At 52.3% G+C, this 22,022-nt stretch overlaps 1 protein-coding gene across 3 annotated transcripts in view; it reads left to right on the top strand.

Annotated features, from left to right (window-relative positions):
- LOC123996600 (DENN domain-containing protein 1B-like) overlaps nucleotides 1-22,022 on the top strand; it is a 230,509-nt gene that overhangs the window by 101,644 nt on the left and 106,843 nt on the right. For all 3 annotated transcript variants that reach the window (XM_046300091.1, XM_046300092.1, XM_046300093.1), the window contains exon 6: nucleotides 18,834-18,903. In XM_046300091.1, the coding sequence (XP_046156047.1) occupies nucleotides 18,834-18,903 (70 nt within the window). The remainder of the gene's footprint in view (nucleotides 1-18,833; nucleotides 18,904-22,022) is intronic.

Genomic DNA, 22,022 nt, shown 5'->3' with positions numbered 1-22,022 from the left:
AATATCCACTGCTACTTGGTTTGGCAACGTGGTATATTTCTTTCTTTAGGTTTCTGTTTTTAAATGTCCAGTCAGCATGTTCATTTTGTAGATAACACAGGCATGTTAGGTTTTGGGTTTCGACAGTGTGTGACCTGATTACGGTGAGATCTTCATGCGGACATCAAAACATTGGCATGTGAAGAAGCTGATTGATCCAGGTTAATGGTCACTGAGGTTCCCCGATTGGCTGCGCTTGGGAACCGCCACGTCATTGGCCCCTTGCGGATTTAGCAATATTAAAATTTGCATTAGGTTGACTTTGTTTTCTTGTTGTGCGTTAATTCCAGTCTGCAGAGCAGCCAGTGACCCATGCCCTGAGAACTACCCAGCATCCCCTTGTCTCTACAGGACTTCCATGGCTAATAAAAGTCCCTCAGCCAAGCCCTACACACACACACACACACACACACACACACACACACACACACACACACACACACACACACACACACACACACACACACACACACACACACACACACACACAGTTTTTTTACTGAGGATTACAAATCAAACACTCTATTGTGATCCCCTTAGAATCCCTTTGTATTAGCCTACTACATTAGTCAGCTTAGAGACAGTATTTTAATGAAAGTTTCATTGTAATTCATTTAAGTTTTAATTTTGACCGTATTCATTCATTTGTTCTTCATTTCATCCTTCAGTCAGTTAGTGAACATTAATGAAGCATCTATTTATTTGTTGAAGTGCAGATGGATAACGTTTTCCACTATCATTATGCCAGACGTTTTCTAAAATACATGTTAACAACCAAAACTGAATTAAATTGTAATAACTCACTTCGATACCCCACCACATTTTTAAAATTATTTGATTGCATAACATAAATGAACTGAGCTCTTTTTTCTGAGCAGCCTATAAGCCAAAACAAAATGCTGGCCACATTCCACCTCAAAAGCAAATATCTCCGCCAAGAACGTGTCAATCTTATCAAGAGAGACATGTTGCAGATGCTGTTGGCTTCTGGTGGGTGTATTTTGCTATTAGCGATAACACAAACACTACAGTATAAATTATTTTTAGTTTGTTCATTTTATTTATTAATTTGACATTAATTAGGTAAGGAAAAACCAGAAGGAATGTCTATTTGAAAATGTGTAAATAGGTGGTGTGGTCGTGCTTCTCTCCCTCTGCGTCTGCGTGTTTGCTTGAACCTGGGCTGTGCATCTGGGATCAGTATGCTTGTAAAACCATGGCATCCCTCCTCCTCCTCCTCCTACCACAGCTCTCACTGGCCCAGTCATGTTGGGCTGAAGAACTAAAGCCTGTCTCTACCTTCCTTCCTCACTTCCTTTAAACTAAAGCCTTGTCTCTACCTTCCTTCCTCACTTCCTTTAAACTAAAGCCTTGTCTCCACCTTCCTTCCTCACTTCCTTTAAACTAAAGCCTTGTCTCTACCTTCCTTCCTCACTTCCTTTAAACTAAAGCCTTGTCTCTACCTTCCTTCCTCACTTCCTTTAAACTAAAGCCTTGTCTCTACCTTCCTTCCTCACTTCCTTTAAACTAAAGCCTTGTCTCTACCTTCCTTCCTCACTTCCTTTAAACTAAAGCCTTGTCTCTACCTTCCTTCCTCACTTCCTTTAAACTAAAGCCTTGTCTCTACCTTCCTTCCTCACTTCCTTTAAACTAAAGCCTTGTCTCTACCTTCCTTCCTCACTTCCTTTAAACTAAAGCCTTGTCTCTACCTTCCTTCCTCACTTCCTTTAAACTAAAGCCTTGTCTCTACCTTCCTTCCTCACTTCCTTTAAACTAAAGCCTTGTCTCTACCTTCTTCCTCACTTCCTTTAAACTAAAGCCTTGTCTCTACCTTCCTTCCTCACTTCCTTTAAACTAAAGCCTTGTCTCTACCTTCTTCCTCACTTCCTTTAAACTAAAGCCTTGTCTCTACCTTCTTCCTCACTTCCTTTAAACTAAAGCGTTGTCTCTACCTTCCTTCCTCACTTCCTTTAAACTAAAGCCTTGTCTCTACCTTCCTTCCTCACTTCCTTTAAACTAAAGCCTTGTCTCTACCTTCCTTCCTCACTTCCTTTAAACTAAAGCCTTGTCTCTACCTTCCTTCCTCACTTCCTTTAAACTAAAGCCTTGTCTCTACCTTCTTCCTCACTTCCTTTAAACTAAAGCCTTGTCTCTACGTTCTTCCTCACTTCCTTTAAACTAAAGCCTTGTCTCTACCTTCCTTCCTCACTTCCTTTAAACTAAAGCCTGTCTCTACCTTCCTTCCTCACTTCCTTTAAACTAAAGCCTTGTCTCTACCTTCTTCCTCACTTCCTTTAAACTAAAGCCTTGTCTCTACCTTCTTCCTCACTTCCTTTAAACTAAAGCCTTGTCTCTACCTTCCTTCCTCACTTCCTTTAAACTAAAGCCTTGTCTCTACCTCCTCTGCCCACCGCCTTCAAACAGCAGACACAACATGAATGTGTCAAATGCAAAGCCCCCAGAATAAGAAGAATGCCTTGATTAAATGGACTGTATACTATTTTACCCACAGCAGTAGGACTATACACTGGCTGTGTCCATAGTTCACTGGCTGTGTCCATAGTTCACTGGCTGTGTCCATAGTTCACTGGCTGTGTCCATAGTTCACTGGCTGTGTCCATAGTTCACTGGCTGTGTCCATAGTTCACTGGCTGTGTCCATAGTTCACTGGCTGTGTCCATAGTTCACTGGCTGTGTCCATAGTTCACTGGCTGTGTCCATAGTTCACTGGCTGTGTCCATAGTTCACTGGCTGTGTCTATAGCTCACTGGCTGTGTCCATAGCTCACTGGCTGTGTCCATAGTGTGGCCATAGTTCACTGGCTGTGTCCATAGCTCACTGGCTGTGTCCATAGCTCACTGGCTGTGTCCATAGCTCACTGGCTGTGTCCATAGTGTGTCCATAGTTCACTGGCTGTGTCCATAGCTCACTGGCTGTGTCCATAGTTCACTGGCTGTGTCCATAGTGTGTCCATAGTTCACTGGCTGTGTCCATAGCTCACTGGCTGTGTCCATAGCTCACTGGCTGTGTCCATAGCTCCCTGGCTGTGTCCATAGCTCCCTGGCTGTGTCCATAGCTCACTGGCTGTGTCCATAGTTCACTGGCTGTGTCCATAGCTCACTGGCTGTGCCAATAGCTCCCTGGCTGTATCCATAGCTCCCTGGCTGTGTCCATAGATCACTGGCTGAGTCCATAGCTCCCTGGCTGTGTCCATAGCTCCCTGGCTGTATCCATAGCTCCCTGGCTGTGTCCATAGATCACTGGCTGAGTCCATAGCTCCCTGGCTGTGTCCATAGCTCCCTGGCTGTGTCCATAGCTCCCTGGCTGTGTCCATAGCTCCCTGGCTGTGTCCATAGCTCCCTGGCTGTGTCCATAGCTCCCTGGCTGTGTCCATAGCTCCCTGGCTGTGTCCATAGCTCCCTGGCTGTGTCCATAGTTCACTGGCTGTGTCCATAGCTCACTGGCTGTGTCCATAGCTCACTGGCTGTGTCCATAGTTCACTGGCTGTGTCCATAGTTCACTGGCTGTGTCCATAGCTCACTGGCTGTGTCCATAGCTCACTGGCTGTGTCCATAGCTCACTGGCTGTGTCCATAGTTCACTGGCTGTGTCCATAGTTCACTGGCTGTGTCGATAGCTCACTGGCTGTGTCCATAGTGTGTCCATAGCTCACTGGCTGTGTCCATAGTGTGTCCATAGTTCACTGGCTGTGTCCATAGCTCACTGGCTGTGTCCATAGTTCACTGGCTGTGTCCATAGTGCACTGGCTGTGTCCATAGCTCACTGGCTGTGTCCATAGTGTGTCCATAGTTCACTGGCTGTGTCCATAGCTTACTGGCTGTGTCCATAGCTTACTGGCTGTGTCCATAGCTCACTGGCTGTGTCCATAGCTCACTGGCTGTGTCCATAGCTCACTGGCTGTGTCCATAGCTCCCTGGCTGTGTTCATAGCTCCCTGGCTGTGTCCATAGCTCACTGGCTGTGCCAATAGTTCACTGGCTGTGCCAATAGCTCCCTGGCTGTGTCCATAGTGCACTGGCTGTGTCCATAGCTCCCTGGCTGTGTCCATAGCTCACTGGCTGTGCCAATAGTTCACTGGCTGTGCCAATAGCTCCCTGGCTGTGTCCATAGTTCACTGGCTGTGTCCATAGTTCACTGGCTGTGTCCATAGTTCACTGGCTGTGTCCATAGTTCACTGGCTGTGTCCATAGTTCACTGGCTGTGTCCATAGTTCACTGGCTGTGTCCATAGTTCACTGGCTGTGTCTATAGCTCACTGGCTGTGTCCATAGCTCACTGGCTGTGTCCATAGTGTGTCCATAGTTCACTGGCTGTGTCCATAGCTCACTGGCTGTGTCCATAGCTCACTGGCTGTGTCCATAGTGTGTCCATAGTTCACTGGCTGTGTCCATAGCTCACTGGCTGTGTCCATAGTTCACTGGCTGTGTCCATAGTGTGTCCATAGTTCACTGGCTGTGTCCATAGTTCACTGGCTGTGTCCATAGTTCACTGGCTGTGTCCATAGTTCACTGGCTGTGTCCATAGTTCACTGGCTGTGTCCATAGTTCACTGGCTGTGTCCATAGTTCACTGGCTGTGTCGATAGCTCACTGGCTGTGTCCATAGTGTGTCCATAGCTCACTGGCTGTGTCCATAGTGTGTCCATAGTTCACTGGCTGTGTCCATAGCTCACTGGCTGTGTCCATAGTTCACTGGCTGTGTCCATAGCTTACTGGCTGTGTCCATTGCTTACTGGCTGTGTCCATAGCTCACTGGCTGTGTCCATAGCTCACTGGCTGTGTCCATAGCTCACTGGCTGTGTCCATAGCTCCTGGCTGTGTCCATAGCTCCCTGGCTGTGTCCATAGCTCACTGGCTGTGCCAATAGTTCACTGGCTGTGCCAATAGCTCCCTGGCTGTGTCCATAGTGCACTGGCTGTGTCCATAGCTCCCTGGCTGTGTCCATAGCTCACTGGCTGTGCCAATAGTTCACTGGCTGTGCCAATAGCTCCCTGGCTGTGTCCATAGCTCACTGGCTGTGTCCATAGCTCCCTGGCTGTGTCCATAGCTCCCTGGCTGTGTCCATAGCTCCCTGGCTGTGTCCATAGCTCCCTGGCTGTGTCCATAGCTCCCTGGCTGTGTCCATAGTTCACTGGCTGTGTCCATAGTTCACTGGCTGTGTCCATAGTTCACTGGCTGTGTCCATAACTCACTGGCTGTGTCCATAGTGTGTCCATAGTTCACTGGCTGTGTCCATAGCTCACTGGCTGTGTCCATAGTGTGTCCATAGCTCACTGGCTGTGTCCATAGTTCACTGGCTGTGTCCATAGTTCACTGGCTGTGTCCATAGTCACTGGCTGTGTCCATAGCTCACTGGCTGTGTCCATAGATCACTGGCTGAGTCCACAGCTCCCTGGCTGTGTTCATAGCTCCCTGGCTGTGTCCATAGCTCCCTGGCTGTGTCCATAGCTCGCTGGCTGTGTCCATAGCTCGCTGGCTGTGTCCATAGCTCCCTGGCTGTGTCCATAGTTCACTGGCTGTGTCTATAGCTCACTGGCTGTGTCCATATCTCCTGGCTGTGTCCATAGTTCACTGGCTGTGTCCATAGTTCACTGGCTGTGTCCATAGTTCACTGGCTGTGTCCATAGTGTGTCCATAGTTCACTGGCTGTGTCCATAGTGTGTCCATAGTTCACTGGCTGTGTCCATAGCTCACTGGCTGTGTCCATAGTCTGTCCATAGTTCACTGGCTGTGTCCATAGCTCACTGGCTGTGTCCATAGTTCACTGGCTGTGTCCATAGTTCACTGGCTGTGTCCATAGTGCACTGGCTGTGTCCATAGCTCACTGGCTGTGTCCATAGTGTGTCCATAGTTCACTGGCTGTGTCCATAGCTTACTGGCTGTGTCCATAGCTCACTGGCTGTGTCCATAGCTCACTGGCTGTGCCAATAGTTCACTGGCTGTGCCAATAGCTCCCTGGCTGTGTCCATAGCTCACTGGCTGTGTCCATAGCTCACTGGCTGTGTCCATAGCTCACTGGCTGTGTCCATAGCTCACTGGCTGTGTCCATAGTGCACTGGCTGTGTCCATAGCTCCCTGGCTGTGTCCATAGCTCACTGGCTGTGCCAATAGTTCACTGGCTGTGCCAATAGGTCCCTGGCTGTGTCCATAGCTCACTGGCTGTGTCCATAGCTCACTGGCTGTGTCCATAGCTCACTGGTTGTGTCCATAGCTCCCTGGCTGTGTCCATAGCTCACTGGCTGTGTCCATAGCTCACTGGCTGTGTCCATAGTTCACTGGCTGTGTCCATAGTTCACTGGCTGTGTCCATAGTTCACTGGCTGTGTCCATAGCTCACTGGCTGTGTCCATAGTGTGTCCATAGTTCACTGGCTGTGTCCATAGCTCACTGGCTGTGTCCATAGTTTGTCCATAGCTCACTGGCTGTGTCCATAGTTCACTGGCTGTGTCCATAGTTCACTGGCTGTGTCCATAGTTCACTGGCTGTGTCCATAGCTCACTGGCTGTGTCCATAGCTCACTGGCTGAGTCCATAGCTCCCTGGCTGTGTCCATAGCTCCCTGGCCGTGTCCATAGCTCCCAGGCTGTGTCCATAGCTCCCTGGCTGTGTCCATAGCTCCCTGGCTGTGTCCATAGTTCACTGGCTGTGTCCATAGTTCACTGGCTGTGTCCATAGCTCCCTGGCTGTGTCCATAGTGTATCCATAGTTCACTGGCTGTGGTCCTTCTGTAGCTCAGTTGGTAGAGCATGGCGCTTGTAACGCCAGGGTAGTGGGTTCGATCCCCGGGACCACCCATACGTAGAATGTATGCACACATGACTGTAAGTCGCTTTGGATAAAAGCGTCTGCTAAATGGCATATATTATTATATATTATTATTATTATTATATTATCCATAGCTCACTGGCTGTGTCCATAGTTTGTCCATAGCTCACTGGCTGTGTCCATAGTTCACTGACTGTGTCCATAGTTCACTGGCTGTGTCCATAGTACACTGGCTGTGTCCATAGCTCACTGGCTGTGTCCATAGATCACTGGCTGATTCCATAGCTCCCTGGCTGTGTCCATAGCTCCCTGGCTGTGTCCATAGCTCCCTGGCTGTGTCCATAGCTCCCTGGCTGTGTCCATAGCTCCCTGGCTGTGTCCATAGCTCCCTGACTGTGTCCATAGCTCACTGGCTGTGTCCATAGTGCACTGGCTGTGTCCATATCTCCCTGGCTGTGTCCATAGCTCCTGGCTGTGTCCATAGCTCACTGGCTGTGCCAATAGTTCACTGGCTGTGCCAATAGGTCCCTGGCTGTGTCCATAGCTCACTAGCTGTGTCCATAGCTCACTGGCTGTGTCCATAGCTCACTGGTTGTGTCCATAGCTCCCTGGCTGTGTCCATAGCTCACTGGCTGTGTCCATAGCTCACTGGCTGTGTCCATAGTTCACTGGCTGTGTCCATAGTTCACTGGCTGTGTCCATAGTTCACTGGCTGTGTCCATAGCTCACTGGCTGTGTCCATAGTGTGTCCATAGTTCACTGGCTGTGTCCATAGCTCACTGGCTGTGTCCATAGTTTGTCCATAGCTCACTGGCTGTGTCCATAGTTCACTGGCTGTGTCCATAGTTCACTGGCTGTGTCCATAGCTCACTGGCTGTGTCCATAGCTCACTGGCTGTGTCCATAGCTCACTGGCTGTGTCCATAGCTCACTGGCTGAGTCCATAGCTCCCTGGCTGAGTCCATAGCTCCCTGGCTGTGTCCATAGCTCCCTGGCTGTGTCCATAGCTCCCTGGCCGTGTCCATAGCTCCCTGGCCGTGTCCATAGCTCCCTGGCTGTGTCCATAGCTCCCTGGCTGTGTCCATAGTTCACTGGCTGTGTCCATAGTTCACTGGCTGTGTCCATAGCTCCCTGGCTGTGTCCATAGTGTGTCCATAGTTCACTGGCTGTGTCCATAGCTCACTGGCTGTGTCCATAGTTTGTCCATAGCTCACTGGCTGTGTCCATAGTTCACTGGCTGTGTCCATAGTTCACTGGCTGTGTCCATAGTACACTGGCTGTGTCCATAGCTCACTGGCTGTGTCCGTAGATCACTGGCTGATTCCATAGCTCCCTGGCTGTGTCCATAGCTCCCTGGCTGTGTCCATAGCTCCCTGGCTGTGTCCATAGCTCCCTGGCTGTGTCCATAGCTCCCTGGCTGTGTCCATAGCTCCCTGGCTGTGTCCATAGCTCCCTGGCTGTGTCCATAGTTCACTGGCTGTGTCTATAGCTCACTGGCTGTGTCCATTGCTCCCTGGCTGTGTCCATAGCTCCCTGGCTGTGTCCATAGTTCACTGTCTGTGTTCATAGTTCACTGGCTGTGTCCATAGTTCACTGGCTGTGTCCATAGTTCACTGGCTGTGTCCATAGCTCACTGGCTGTGTCCATAGCTCACTGGCTGTGTCCATAGTGTGTCCATAGCTCACTGGCTGTGTCCATAGTGTGTCCATAGTGCACTGGCTGTGTCCATAGTGCACTGGCTGTGTCCATAGTGCACTGGCTGTGTCCATAGTTCACTGGCTGTGTCCATAGTTCACTGGCTGTGTCCATAGCTCACTGGCTGTGTCCATAGCTCACTGGCTGTGTCCATAGTGTGTCCATAGCTCACTGGCTGTGTCCATAGTGTGTCCATAGTGCACTGGCTGTGTCCATAGTGCACTGGCTGTGTCCATAGTGCACTGGCTGTGTCCATAGTGCACTGGCTGTGTCCATAGTGCACTGGCTGTGTCCATAGCTCCCTGGCTGTGTCCATAGCTCCCTGGCTGTGTCCATAGCTCCCTGGCTGTGTCCATAGCTCACTGGCTGTGTCCATAGCTCACTGGCTGTGTCCATAGCTCACTGGCTGTGTCCATAGCTCCCTGGCTGTGTCCATAGCTCCCTGGCTGTGTCCATAGCTCACTGGCTGTGTCCATAGCTCACTGGCTGTGTCCATAGCTCACTGGCTGTGTCCATAGCTCACTGGCTGTGTCCATAGCTCCCTGGCTGTGTCCATAGCTCCCTGGCTGTGTCCATAGCTCCCTGGCTGTGTCCATAGCGCACTGGCTGTGTCCATAGCTCACTGGCTGTGTCCATAGCTCACTGGCTGTGTCCATAGCTCACTGGCTGTGTCCATAGCTCCCTGGCTGTGTCCATAGCTCCCTGGCTGTGTCCATAGCTCCCTGGCTGTGTCCATAGCCCCCTGGCTGTGTCCATAGCTCCCTGGCTGTGTCCATAGCCCCTGGCTGTGTCCATAGCTCACTGGCTGTGTCCATAGCCCCCTGGCTGTGTCCATAGCTCACTGGCTGTGTCCATAGCCCCTGGCTGTGTCCATAGCTCACTGGCTGTGTCCATAGCTCACTGGCTGTGTCCATAGCTCCCTGGCTGTGTCCATAGCTCCCTGGCTGTGTCCATAGCCCCCTGGCTGTGTCCATAGCTCACTGGCTGTGTCCATAGCTCACTGGCTGTGTCCATAGCTCCCTGGCTGTGTCCATAGCCCCCTGGCTGTGTCCATAGCTCACTGGCTGTGTCCATAGCTCACTGGCTGTGTCCATAGCTCCCTGGCTGTGTCCATAGTTCACTGGCTGTGTCCATAGCCCCCTGGCTGTGTCCATAGCTCACTGGCTGTGTCCATAGCTCACTGGCTGTGTCCATAGCTCCCTGGCTGTGTCCATAGCTCACTGGCTGTGTCCATAGCTCACTGGCTGTGTCCATAGCTCCCTGGCTGTGTTCATAGCTCCCTGGCTGTGTCCATAGCTCACTGGCTGTGCCAATAGTTCACTGGCTGTGCCAATAGCTCCCTGGCTGTGTCCATAGTGCACTGGCTGTGTCCATAGCTCCCTGGCTGTGTCCATAGCTCACTGGCTGTGCCAATAGTTCACTGGCTGTGCCAATAGCTCCCTGGCTGTGTCCATAGTTCACTGGCTGTGTCCATAGTTCACTGGCTGTGTCCATAGTTCACTGGCTGTGTCCATAGTTCACTGGCTGTGTCCATAGTTCACTGGCTGTGTCCATAGTTCACTGGCTGTGTCCATAGTTCACTGGCTGTGTCCATAGTTCACTGGCTGTGTCTATAGCTCACTGGCTGTGTCCATAGTGTGTCCATAGTTCACTGGCTGTGTCCATAGCTCACTGGCTGTGTCCATAGCTCACTGGCTGTGTCCATAGTGTGTCCATAGTTCACTGGCTGTGTCCATAGCTCACTGGCTGTGTCCATAGTTCACTGGCTGTGTCCATAGTGTGTCCATAGTTCACTGGCTGTGTCCATAGTTCACTGGCTGTGTCCATAGTTCACTGGCTGTGTCCATAGTTCACTGGCTGTGTCCATAGTTCACTGGCTGTGTCCATAGTTCACTGGCTGTGTCCATAGTTCACTGGCTGTGTCGATAGCTCACTGGCTGTGTCCATAGTGTGTCCATAGCTCACTGGCTGTGTCCATAGTGTGTCCATAGTTCACTGGCTGTGTCCATAGCTCACTGGCTGTGTCCATAGTTCACTGGCTGTGTCCATAGCTTACTGGCTGTGTCCATTGCTTACTGGCTGTGTCCATAGCTCACTGGCTGTGTCCATAGCTCACTGGCTGTGTCCATAGCTCACTGGCTGTGTCCATAGCTCCCTGGCTGTGTCCATAGCTCCCTGGCTGTGTCCATAGCTCACTGGCTGTGCCAATAGTTCACTGGCTGTGCCAATAGCTCCCTGGCTGTGTCCATAGTGCACTGGCTGTGTCCATAGCTCCCTGGCTGTGTCCATAGCTCACTGGCTGTGCCAATAGTTCACTGGCTGTGCCAATAGCTCCCTGGCTGTGTCCATAGCTCACTGGCTGTGTCCATAGCTCCCTGGCTGTGTCCATAGCTCCCTGGCTGTGTCCATAGCTCCCTGGCTGTGTCCATAGCTCCCTGGCTGTGTCCATAGCTCCCTGGCTGTGTCCATAGTTCACTGGCTGTGTCCATAGTTCACTGGCTGTGTCCATAGTTCACTGGCTGTGTCCATAACTCACTGGCTGTGTCCATAGTGTGTCCATAGTTCACTGGCTGTGTCCATAGCTCACTGGCTGTGTCCATAGTGTGTCCATAGCTCACTGGCTGTGTCCATAGTTCACTGGCTGTGTCCATAGTTCACTGGCTGTGTCCATAGTACACTGGCTGTGTCCATAGCTCACTGGCTGTGTCCATAGATCACTGGCTGAGTCCACAGCTCCCTGGCTGTGTTCATAGCTCCCTGGCTGTGTCCATAGCTCCCTGGCTGTGTCCATAGCTCGCTGGCTGTGTCCATAGCTCGCTGGCTGTGTCCATAGCTCCCTGGCTGTGTCCATAGTTCACTGGCTGTGTCTATAGCTCACTGGCTGTGTCCATATCTCCCTGGCTGTGTCCATAGTTCACTGGCTGTGTCCATAGTTCACTGGCTGTGTCCATAGTTCACTGGCTGTGTCCATAGTGTGTCCATAGTTCACTGGCTGTGTCCATAGTGTGTCCATAGTTCACTGGCTGTGTCCATAGCTCACTGGCTGTGTCCATAGTCTGTCCATAGTTCACTGGCTGTGTCCATAGCTCACTGGCTGTGTCCATAGTTCACTGGCTGTGTCCATAGTTCACTGGCTGTGTCCATAGTTCACTGGCTGTGTCCATAGTTCACTGGCTGTGTCCATAGTTCACTGGCTGTGTCGATAGATCACTGGCTGTGTCCATAGTGTGTCCATAGCTCACTGGCTGTGTCCATAGTGTGTCCATAGTTCACTGGCTGTGTCCATAGCTCACTGGCTGTGTCCATAGTTCACTGGCTGTGTCCATAGCTTACTGGCTGTGTCCATTGCTTACTGGCTGTGTCCATAGCTCACTGGCTGTGTCCATAGCTCACTGGCTGTGTCCATAGCTCACTGGCTGTGTCCATAGCTCCCTGGCTGTGTCCATAGCTCCCTGGCTGTGTCCATAGCTCCCTGGCTGTGTCCATAGCTCACTGGCTGTGCCAATAGTTCACTGGCTGTGCCAATAGCTCCCTGGCTGTGTCCATAGTGCACTGGCTGTGTCCATAGCTCCCTGGCTGTGTCCATAGCTCACTGGCTGTGCCAATAGTTCACTGGCTGTGCCAATAGCTCCCTGGCTGTGTCCATAGCTCACTGGCTGTGTCCATAGCTCCCTGGCTGTGTCCATAGCTCCTGGCTGTGTCCATAGCTCCCTGGCTGTGTCCATAGCTCCCTGGCTGTGTCCATAGCTCCCTGGCTGTGTCCATAGTTCACTGGCTGTGTCCATAGTTCACTGGCTGTGTCCATAGTTCACTGGCTGTGTCCATAACTCACTGGCTGTGTCCATAGTGTGTCCATAGTTCACTGGCTGTGTCCATAGCTCACTGGCTGTGTCCATAGTGTGTCCATAGCTCACTGGCTGTGTCCATAGTTCACTGGCTGTGTCCATAGTTCACTGGCTGTGTCCATAGTACACTGGCTGTGTCCATAGCTCACTGGCTGTGTCCATAGATCACTGGCTGAGTCCACAGCTCCCTGGCTGTGTTCATAGCTCCCTGGCTGTGTCCATAGCTCCCTGGCTGTGTCCATAGCTCGCTGGCTGTGTCCATAGCTCGCTGGCTGTGTCCATAGCTCCCTGGCTGTGTCCATAGTTCACTGGCTGTGTCTATAGCTCACTGGCTGTGTCCATATCTCCCTGGCTGTGTCCATAGTTCACTGGCTGTGTCCATAGTTCACTGGCTGTGTCCATAGTTCACTGGCTGTGTCCATAGTGTGTCCATAGTTCACTGGCTGTGTCCATAGTGTGTCCATAGTTCACTGGCTGTGTCCATAGCTCACTGGCTGTGTCCATAGTCTGTCCATAGTTCACTGGCTGTGTCCATAGCTCACTGGCTGTGTCCATAGTTCACTGGCTGTGTCCATAGTTCACTGGCTGTGTCCATAGTGCACTGGCTGTGTCCATAGCTCACTGGCTGTGTCCATAGTGTGTCCATAGTTCACTGGCTGTGTCCATAGCTTACTGGCTGTGTCCATAGCTCACTGGCTGTGTCCATAGCTCACTGGCTGTGCCAATAGTTCACTGGCTGTGCCAATAGCTCCCTGGCTGTGTCCATAGCTCACTGGCTGTGTCCATAGCTCACTGGCTGTGTCCATAGCTCACTGGCTGTGTCCATAGCTCACTGGCTGTGTCCATAGTGCACTGGCTGTGTCCATAGCTCCCTGGCTGTGTCCATAGCTCACTGGCTGTGCCAATAGTTCACTGGCTGTGCCAATAGGTCCCTGGCTGTGTCCATAGCTCACTGGCTGTGTCCATAGCTCACTGGCTGTGTCCATAGCTCACTGGTTGTGTCCATAGCTCCCTGGCTGTGTCCATAGCTCACTGGCTGTGTCCATAGCTCACTGGCTGTGTCCATAGTTCACTGGCTGTGTCCATAGTTCACTGGCTGTGTCCATAGTTCACTGGCTGTGTCCATAGCTCACTGGCTGTGTCCATAGTGTGTCCATAGTTCACTGGCTGTGTCCATAGCTCACTGGCTGTGTCCATAGTTTGTCCATAGCTCACTGGCTGTGTCCATAGTTCACTGGCTGTGTCCATAGTTCACTGGCTGTGTCCATAGTTCACTGGCTGTGTCCATAGCTCACTGGCTGTGTCCATAGCTCACTGGCTGAGTCCATAGCTCCCTGGCTGTGTCCATAGCTCCCTGGCCGTGTCCATAGCTCCCTGGCTGTGTCCATAGCTCCCTGGCTGTGTCCATAGCTCCCTGGCTGTGTCCATAGTTCACTGGCTGTGTCCATAGTTCACTGGCTGTGTCCATAGCTCCCTGGCTGTGTCCATAGTGTATCCATAGTTCACTGGCTGTGTCCATAGCTCACTGGCTGTGTCCATAGTTTGTCCATAGCTCACTGGCTGTGTCCATAGTTCACTGACTGTGTCCATAGTTCACTGGCTGTGTCCATAGTACACTGGCTGTGTCCATAGCTCACTGGCTGTGTCCATAGATCACTGGCTGATTCCATAGCTCCCTGGCTGTGTCCATAGCTCCCTGGCTGTGTCCATAGCTCCCTGGCTGTGTCCATAGCTCCCTGGCTGTGTCCATAGCTCCCTGGCTGTGTCCATAGCTCCCTGGCTGTGTCCATAGCTCACTGGCTGTGTCCATAGTGCACTGGCTGTGTCCATATCTCCCTGGCTGTGTCCATAGCTCCCTGGCTGTGTCCATAGCTCACTGGCTGTGCCAATAGTTCACTGGCTGTGCCAATAGGTCCCTGGCTGTGTCCATAGCTCACTAGCTGTGTCCATAGCTCACTGGCTGTGTCCATAGCTCACTGGTTGTGTCCATAGCTCCCTGGCTGTGTCCATAGCTCACTGGCTGTGTCCATAGCTCACTGGCTGTGTCCATAGTTCACTGGCTGTGTCCATAGTTCACTGGCTGTGTCCATAGTTCACTGGCTGTGTCCATAGCTCACTGGCTGTGTCCATAGTGTGTCCATAGTTCACTGGCTGTGTCCATAGCTCACTGGCTGTGTCCATAGTTTGTCCATAGCTCACTGGCTGTGTCCATAGTTCACTGGCTGTGTCCATAGTTCACTGGCTGTGTCCATAGTACACTGGCTGTGTCCATAGCTCACTGGCTGTGTCCATAGCTCACTGGCTGTGTCCATAGCTCACTGGCTGAGTCCATAGCTCCCTGGCTGAGTCCATAGCTCCCTGGCTGTGTCCATAGCTCCCTGGCTGTGTCCATAGCTCCCTGGCCGTGTCCATAGCTCCCTGGCCGTGTCCATAGCTCCCTGGCTGTGTCCATAGCTCCCTGGCTGTGTCCATAGTTCACTGGCTGTGTCCATAGTTCACTGGCTGTGTCCATAGTTCACTGGCTGTGTCCATAGCTCCCTGGCTGTGTCCATAGTGTGTCCATAGTTCACTGGCTGTGTCCATAGCTCACTGGCTGTGTCCATAGTTTGTCCATAGCTCACTGGCTGTGTCCATAGTTCACTGGCTGTGTCCATAGTTCACTGGCTGTGTCCATAGTACACTGGCTGTGTCCATAGCTCACTGGCTGTGTCCGTAGATCACTGGCTGATTCCATAGCTCCCTGGCTGTGTCCATAGCTCCCTGGCTGTGTCCATAGCTCCCTGGCTGTGTCCATAGCTCCCTGGCTGTGTCCATAGCTCCCTGGCTGTGTCCATAGCTCCCTGGCTGTGTCCATAGCTCCCTGGCTGTGTCCATAGCTCCCTGGCTGTGTCCATAGTTCACTGGCTGTGTCTATAGCTCACTGGCTGTGTCCATTGCTCCCTGGCTGTGTCCATAGCTCCCTGGCTGTGTCCATAGTTCACTGTCTGTGTTCATAGTTCACTGGCTGTGTCCATAGTTCACTGGCTGTGTCCATAGTTCACTGGCTGTGTCCATAGCTCACTGGCTGTGTCCATAGCTCACTGGCTGTGTCCATAGTGTGTCCATAGCTCACTGGCTGTGTCCATAGTGTGTCCATAGTGCACTGGCTGTGTCCATAGTGCACTGGCTGTGTCCATAGTGCACTGGCTGTGTCCATAGTTCACTGGCTGTGTCCATAGTTCACTGGCTGTGTCCATAGCTCACTGGCTGTGTCCATAGCTCACTGGCTGTGTCCATAGTGTGTCCATAGCTCACTGGCTGTGTCCATAGTGTGTCCATAGTGCACTGGCTGTGTCCATAGTGCACTGGCTGTGTCCATAGTGCACTGGCTGTGTCCATAGTGCACTGGCTGTGTCCATAGTGCACTGGCTGTGTCCATAGTGCACTGGCTGTGTCCATAGCTCCCTGGCTGTGTCCATAGCTCCCTGGCTGTGTCCATAGCTCACTGGCTGTGTCCATAGCTCACTGGCTGTGTCCATAGCTCCCTGGCTGTGTCCATAGCTCCCTGGCTGTGTCCATAGCTCACTGGCTGTGTCCATAGCTCACTGGCTGTGTCCATAGCTCACTGGCTGTGTCCATAGCTCACTGGCTGTGTCCATAGCTCCTGGCTGTGTCCATAGCTCCCTGGCTGTGTCCATAGCTCCCTGGCTGTGTCCATAGCGCACTGGCTGTGTCCATAGCTCACTGGCTGTGTCCATAGCTCACTGGCTGTGTCCATAGCTCACTGGCTGTGTCCATAGCTCCCTGGCTGTGTCCATAGCTCCTGGCTGTGTCCATAGCTCCCTGGCTGTGTCCATAGCCCCTGGCTGTGTCCATAGCTCCCTGGCTGTGTCCATAGCCCCCTGGCTGTGTCCATAGCTCACTGGCTGTGTCCATAGCCCCCTGGCTGTGTCCATAGCTCACTGGCTGTGTCCATAGCCCCTGGCTGTGTCCATAGCTCACTGGCTGTGTCCATAGCTCACTGGCTGTGTCCATAGCTCCCTGGCTGTGTCCATAGCTCCCTGGCTGTGTCCATAGCCCCTGGCTGTGTCCATAGCTCACTGGCTGTGTCCATAGCTCACTGGCTGTGTCCATAGCTCCCTGGCTGTGTCCATAGCCCCTGGCTGTGTCCATAGCTCACTGGCTGTGTCCATAGCTCACTGGCTGTGTCCATAGCTCCCTGGCTGTGTCCATAGTTCACTGGCTGTGTCCATAGCCCCCTGGCTGTGTCCATAGCTCACTGGCTGTGTCCATAGCTCACTGGCTGTGTCCATAGCTCCCTGGCTGTGTCCATAGCTCCCTGGCTGTGTCCATAGCTCCCTGGCTGTGTCCATAGCTCCCTGGCTGTGTCCATAGCCCCCTGGCTGTGTCCATAGCTCACTGGCTGTGTCCATAGCTCCCTGGCTGTGTCCATAGCCCCCTGGCTGTGTCCATAGCTCCCTGGCTGTGTCCATAGCTCCCTGGCTGTGTCCATAGCTCCCTGGCTGTGTCCATAGCTCCCTGGCTGTGTCCATAGCTCCCTGGCTGTGTCCATAGCTCCCTGGCTGTGTCCATAGTTCACTGGCTGTGTCTATAGCTCACTGGCTGTGTCCATAGCTCCCTGGCTGTGTCCATAGCTCCCTGGCTGTGTCCATAGTTCACTGTCTGTGTTCATAGTTCACTGGCTGTGTCCATAGTTCACTGGCTGTGTCCATAGTTCACTGGCTGTGTCCATAGCTCACTGGCTGTGTCCATAGCTCACTGGCTGTGTCCATAGTGTGTCCATAGCTCACTGGCTGTGTCCATAGTGTGTCCATAGTGCACTGGCTGTGTCCATAGTGCACTGGCTGTGTCCATAGTGCACTGGCTGTGTCCATAGTTCACTGGCTGTGTCCATAGTTCACTGGCTGTGTCCATAGCTCACTGGCTGTGTCCATAGTGTGTCCATAGCTCACTGGCTGTGTCCATAGTGTGTCCATAGTGCACTGGCTGTGTCCATAGTGCACTGGCTGTGTCCATAGTGCACTGGCTGTGTCCATAGTGCACTGGCTGTGTCCATAGTGCACTGGCTGTGTCCATAGCTCACTGGCTGTGTCCATAGCTCCCTGGCTGTGTCCATAGCTCCCTGGCTGTGTCCATAGCTCACTGGCTGTGTCCATAGCTCACTGGCTGTGTCCATAGCTCCCTGGCTGTGTCCATAGCTCCCTGGCTGTGTCCATAGCTCACTGGCTGTGTCCATAGCTCACTGGCTGTGTCCATAGCTCACTGGCTGTGTCCATAGCTCACTGGCTGTGTCCATAGCTCCCTGGCTGTGTCCATAGCTCCCTGGCTGTGTCCATAGCGTACTGGCTGTGTCCATAGCGCACTGGCTGTGTCCATAGCTCACTGGCTGTGTCCATAGCTCACTGGCTGTGTCCATAGCTCACTGGCTGTGTCCATAGCTCCCTGGCTGTGTCCATAGCTCCCTGGCTGTGTCCATAGCTCCCTGGCTGTGTCCATAGCCCCCTGGCTGTGTCCATAGCTCCCTGGCTGTGTCCATAGCCCCCTGGCTGTGTCCATAGCTCACTGGCTGTGTCCATAGCCCCCTGGCTGTGTCCATAGCTCACTGGCTGTGTCCATAGCCCCCTGGCTGTGTCCATAGCTCACTGGCTGTGTCCATAGCTCACTGGCTGTGTCCATAGCTCCCTGGCTGTGTCCATAGCTCCCTGGCTGTGTCCATAGCCCCCTGGCTGTGTCCATAGCTCACTGGCTGTGTCCATAGCTCACTGGCTGTGTCCATAGCTCCCTGGCTGTGTCCATAGCCCCCTGGCTGTGTCCATAGCTCACTGGCTGTGTCCATAGCTCACTGGCTGTGTCCATAGCTCCCTGGCTGTGTCCATAGTTCACTGGCTGTGTCCATAGCCCCCTGGCTGTGTCCATAGCTCACTGGCTGTGTCCATAGCTCACTGGCTGTGTCCATAGCTCCCTGGCTGTGTCCATAGCTCCCTGGCTGTGTCCATAGCTCCCTGGCTGTGTCCATAGCTCCCTGGCTGTGTCCATAGCCCCCTGGCTGTGTCCATAGCTCACTGGCTGTGTCCATAGCTCCCTGGCTGTGTCCATAGCCCCCTGGCTGTGTCCATAGCTCCCTGGCTGTGTCCATAGCCCCCTGGCTGTGTCCATAGCCCCCTGGCTGTGTCCATAGCTCCCTGGCTGTGTCCATAGCCCCCTGGCTGTGTCCATAGCTCCCTGGCTGTGTCCATAGCTCCCTGGCTGTGTCCATAGCCCCCTGGCTGTGTCCATAGCTCCCTGGCTGTGTCCATAGCCCCCTGGCTGTGTCCATAGCCCCCTGGCTGTGTCCATAGCCCCCTGGCTGTGTCCATAGCTCACTTCTGTTTTGTGTTTTTATTCATTATTTAGAATTCGGGCTTGATTGTAAACATGTGTATTTAGTTTCTCCCGGTCTCTCAGTTATTTGCCATGTGTTTCTCTCCGTCTCTCAGTTATCTGCCCTGGTTTGAGATCTATTACAAGCTCCTGAACACGCTAGCAGATTACCTAACCACAAACCAGGTAAGATCTCTGTACACTACTTCTTTAAGACATGTGGCATATATGATAGAGAGAGAGAGAGAATGATAATTGTATACTGTGTTCTTATAGCAGCTATTATAACAATGGTCATTAAGATGTAGGGAGAGGAATAGGGGGAAGGAGAGAGCAATGAGGAGGAATAGGGGGAAGGAGAGTGCATTGAGGAGGAGGGAGAAGGAGAGAGCACTGAGGAAGAGGGAGAAGGAGAGAGCATTGAGAAAGAGGGAGAAGGAGAGAGCATTGAGGAAGAGGGAGGAATAGGGGGAAGGAGAGATCATTGAGGAAGAGGGAGGAATAGGGGGAAGGAGAGCATTGAGGAAGAGGGAGAAGGAGAGAGCATTGAGGAGGAGGGAGAAGGAGAGAGTATTGAGGAGGAGGGGGGAAGAGAGAGCATTGAGGAGGAGGGAGGAAGAGGGAGGAATAGGGGGAAGGAGAGAGCATTGAGGAAGAGGGAGGAATAGGGGGAAGGAGAGAGCATTGAGGAAGAGGGAGGAATAGGGGGAAGGAGAGAGCATTGAGGAAGAGAGGAGGAATAGGGGGGAAGGAGAGAGCATTGAGGAAGAGGGAGAAGGAGAGAGCATTGAGGAAGAGGAGAAGGAGAGAGCATTGAGGAAGAGGGAGGAATAGGGGGAAGGAGAGAGCATTGAGGAATAGGGGGAAGGAGAGAGCATTGAGGAAGAGGGATGAATAGGGGGAAGGAGAGAGCATTGAGGAAGAGGGAGGAATATGGAGAAGGAGAGACCATTGAGGAAGAGGGAGAAGGGGAGAGCATTGAGGAAGAGGGAGAAGGAGAGAGCATTGAGGAAGAGAGGAATAGGGGGAAGGAGAGAGCATTGAGGAAGAGGGAGGAATAGGGGGAAGGAGAGAGCATTGAGGAAGAGGGAGGAATAGGGGAAGGAGAGAGCATTGAGGGATAAGGAGAGCGTATTGAGGAAGAGGGATAAGGAGAGAGCGTATTGAGGAAGAGGGATAAGGAGAGCGTATTGAGGAAGAGGGAGAAGGAGAGCGTATTGAGGAAGAGGGAGAAGGAGAGAGCATTGAGGAAGAGGGAGAAGGAGAGAGCATTGAGTAAGAGGGAGAAGGAGAGCATTGAGAAAGAGGGAGAAGGAGAGCATTGAGAAAGAGGGAGAAGGAGAGCATTGAGAAAGTGGGAGAAGCAGAGCATTGAGGAAGAGGGAGAAGGAGAGAGCATTGAGGAAGAGGGAGAAGGAGAGAGTATTGAGGAATAGGGGGAAGGAGAGAACCTTGAGGAGGAGGGAGGAATAGGGGGAAGGAGAGAGCATTGAGGGAGAAGGAGAGCGTATTGAGGAAGAGGGAGAAGGAGAGAGCATTGAGGAAGAGGGAGAAGGAGAGAGCATTGAGGAAGAGGGAGAAGGAGAGAGCATTGAGGAAGAGGGAGAAGGAGAGAGCATTGAGGAAGAGGGAGAAGGAGAGCATTGAGGAAGAGGGAGAAGGAGAGCATTGAGGAAGAGGGAGAAGGAGAGCATTGAGGAAGAGGGAGAAGGAGAGCATTGAGGAAGAGGGAGAAGGAGAGCATTGAGGAAGAGGGAGAAGGAGAGAGCATTGAGGAAGAGGGAGAAGGAGAGAGCATTGAGGAAGAGGGAGGAATAGGGGGAAGGAGAGAGCATTGAGGGAGGAATAGGGGGAAGGAGAGAGCATTGAGGGAGAAGGAGAGAGCATTGAGGAAGAGGGAGAAGGAGAGCGTATTGAGGAAGAGGGAGAAGGAGAGAGCATTGAGGAAGAGGGAGAAGGAGAGAGCATTGAGGAAGAGGGAGAAGGAGAGCATTGAGGAAGAGGGAGAAGGAGAGCATTGAGGAAGCGGGAGAAGGAGAGCATTGAGGAAGAGGGAGAAGGAGAGCATTGAGGAAGAGGGAGAAGGAGAGAGCATTGAGGAAGAGGGAGAAGGAGAGAGTATTGAGGAATAGGGGGAAGGAGAGAGCCTTGAGGAGGAGGGAGGAATAGGGGGAAGGAGAGAGCATTGAGGGAGAAGGAGAGAGCATTGAGGAAGAGGGAGAAGGAGAGCGTATTGAGGAAGAGGGAGAAGGAGAGAGCATTGAGGAAGAGGGAGAAGGAGAGAGCATTGAGGAAGAGGGAGAAGGAGAGCATTGAGGAAGAGGGAGAAGGAGAGAGCATTGAGGAAGAGGGAGAAGGAGAGAGTATTGAGGAATAGGGGGAAGGAGAGAGCCTTGAGGAGGAGGGAGGAATAGGGGGAAGGAGAGAGCATTGAGGGAGAAGGAGAGAGCATTGAGGAAGAGGGAGAAGGAGAGCGTATTGAGGAAGAGGGAGAAGGAGAGAGCATTGAGGAAGAGGGAGAAGGAGAGAGCATTGAGGAAGAGGGAGAAGGAGAGCATTGAGGAAGAGGGAGAAGGAGAGAGCATTGAGGAAGAGGGAGAAGGAGAGAGCATTGAGGAAGAGGGAGAAGGAGAGAGTATTGAGGAATAGGGGGAAGGAGAGAGCCTTGAGGAAGAGGGAGGAATAGGGGGAAGGACAGAGCCTAATGGAGGAATAGGGGGAAGGAGAAAGCCTTGAGGAGGAGGAGGGAGGAAGAGGGGAGAAGGAGAGAGCATTGAGGATGAAGAGGGGAGAAGGAGAGAGCATTGAGGAAGATGGAGAAGGAGAGAGCATTGAGGAAGAGGGAGAAGGAGAGAGTATTGAGGAAGAGGGAGAAGGAGAGAGTATTGAGGAGGAGGGAGGAATAGGGGGAAGGAGAGAGCATTGAGGAAGAGGGAGAAGGAGAGAGTATTGAGGAGGAGGGAGGAATAGGGGGAAGGAGAGAGCCTTGAGGAAGAGGGATGAAGAGGGGAGAAGGAGAGAGCATTGAGGAGGAGGGAGGAAGGGATTGGTTGTGAGCTGGAACTAAGGAGTGCCATCATGTATCTCCTTCCTCAACACTGCTGAGGGAGGCATGAAGGAGACCGAGCCTCCCTAATACACACACACATAGGGTCAGAGGGCACAGGAAACGGACCATATCATGCAACATTTCAACAATCGGGAGTGCTGACCTTCATTAGCTAACCGTCATTATCCTGACCTCCTGCTTCTCTAATATTTGATTGTTTATTATATTTATTATTTAGTTATTGTATATTATATAT

The sequence above is a fragment of the Oncorhynchus gorbuscha genome, linkage group LG15, assembly GCF_021184085.1.
Source record: "Oncorhynchus gorbuscha isolate QuinsamMale2020 ecotype Even-year linkage group LG15, OgorEven_v1.0, whole genome shotgun sequence".
NCBI lineage: Eukaryota > Metazoa > Chordata > Actinopteri > Salmoniformes > Salmonidae > Oncorhynchus > Oncorhynchus gorbuscha.
The sequence above is the reverse complement of the archived record's forward strand: the minus strand, read 5'-3'. Positions and strand labels throughout refer to the sequence as shown.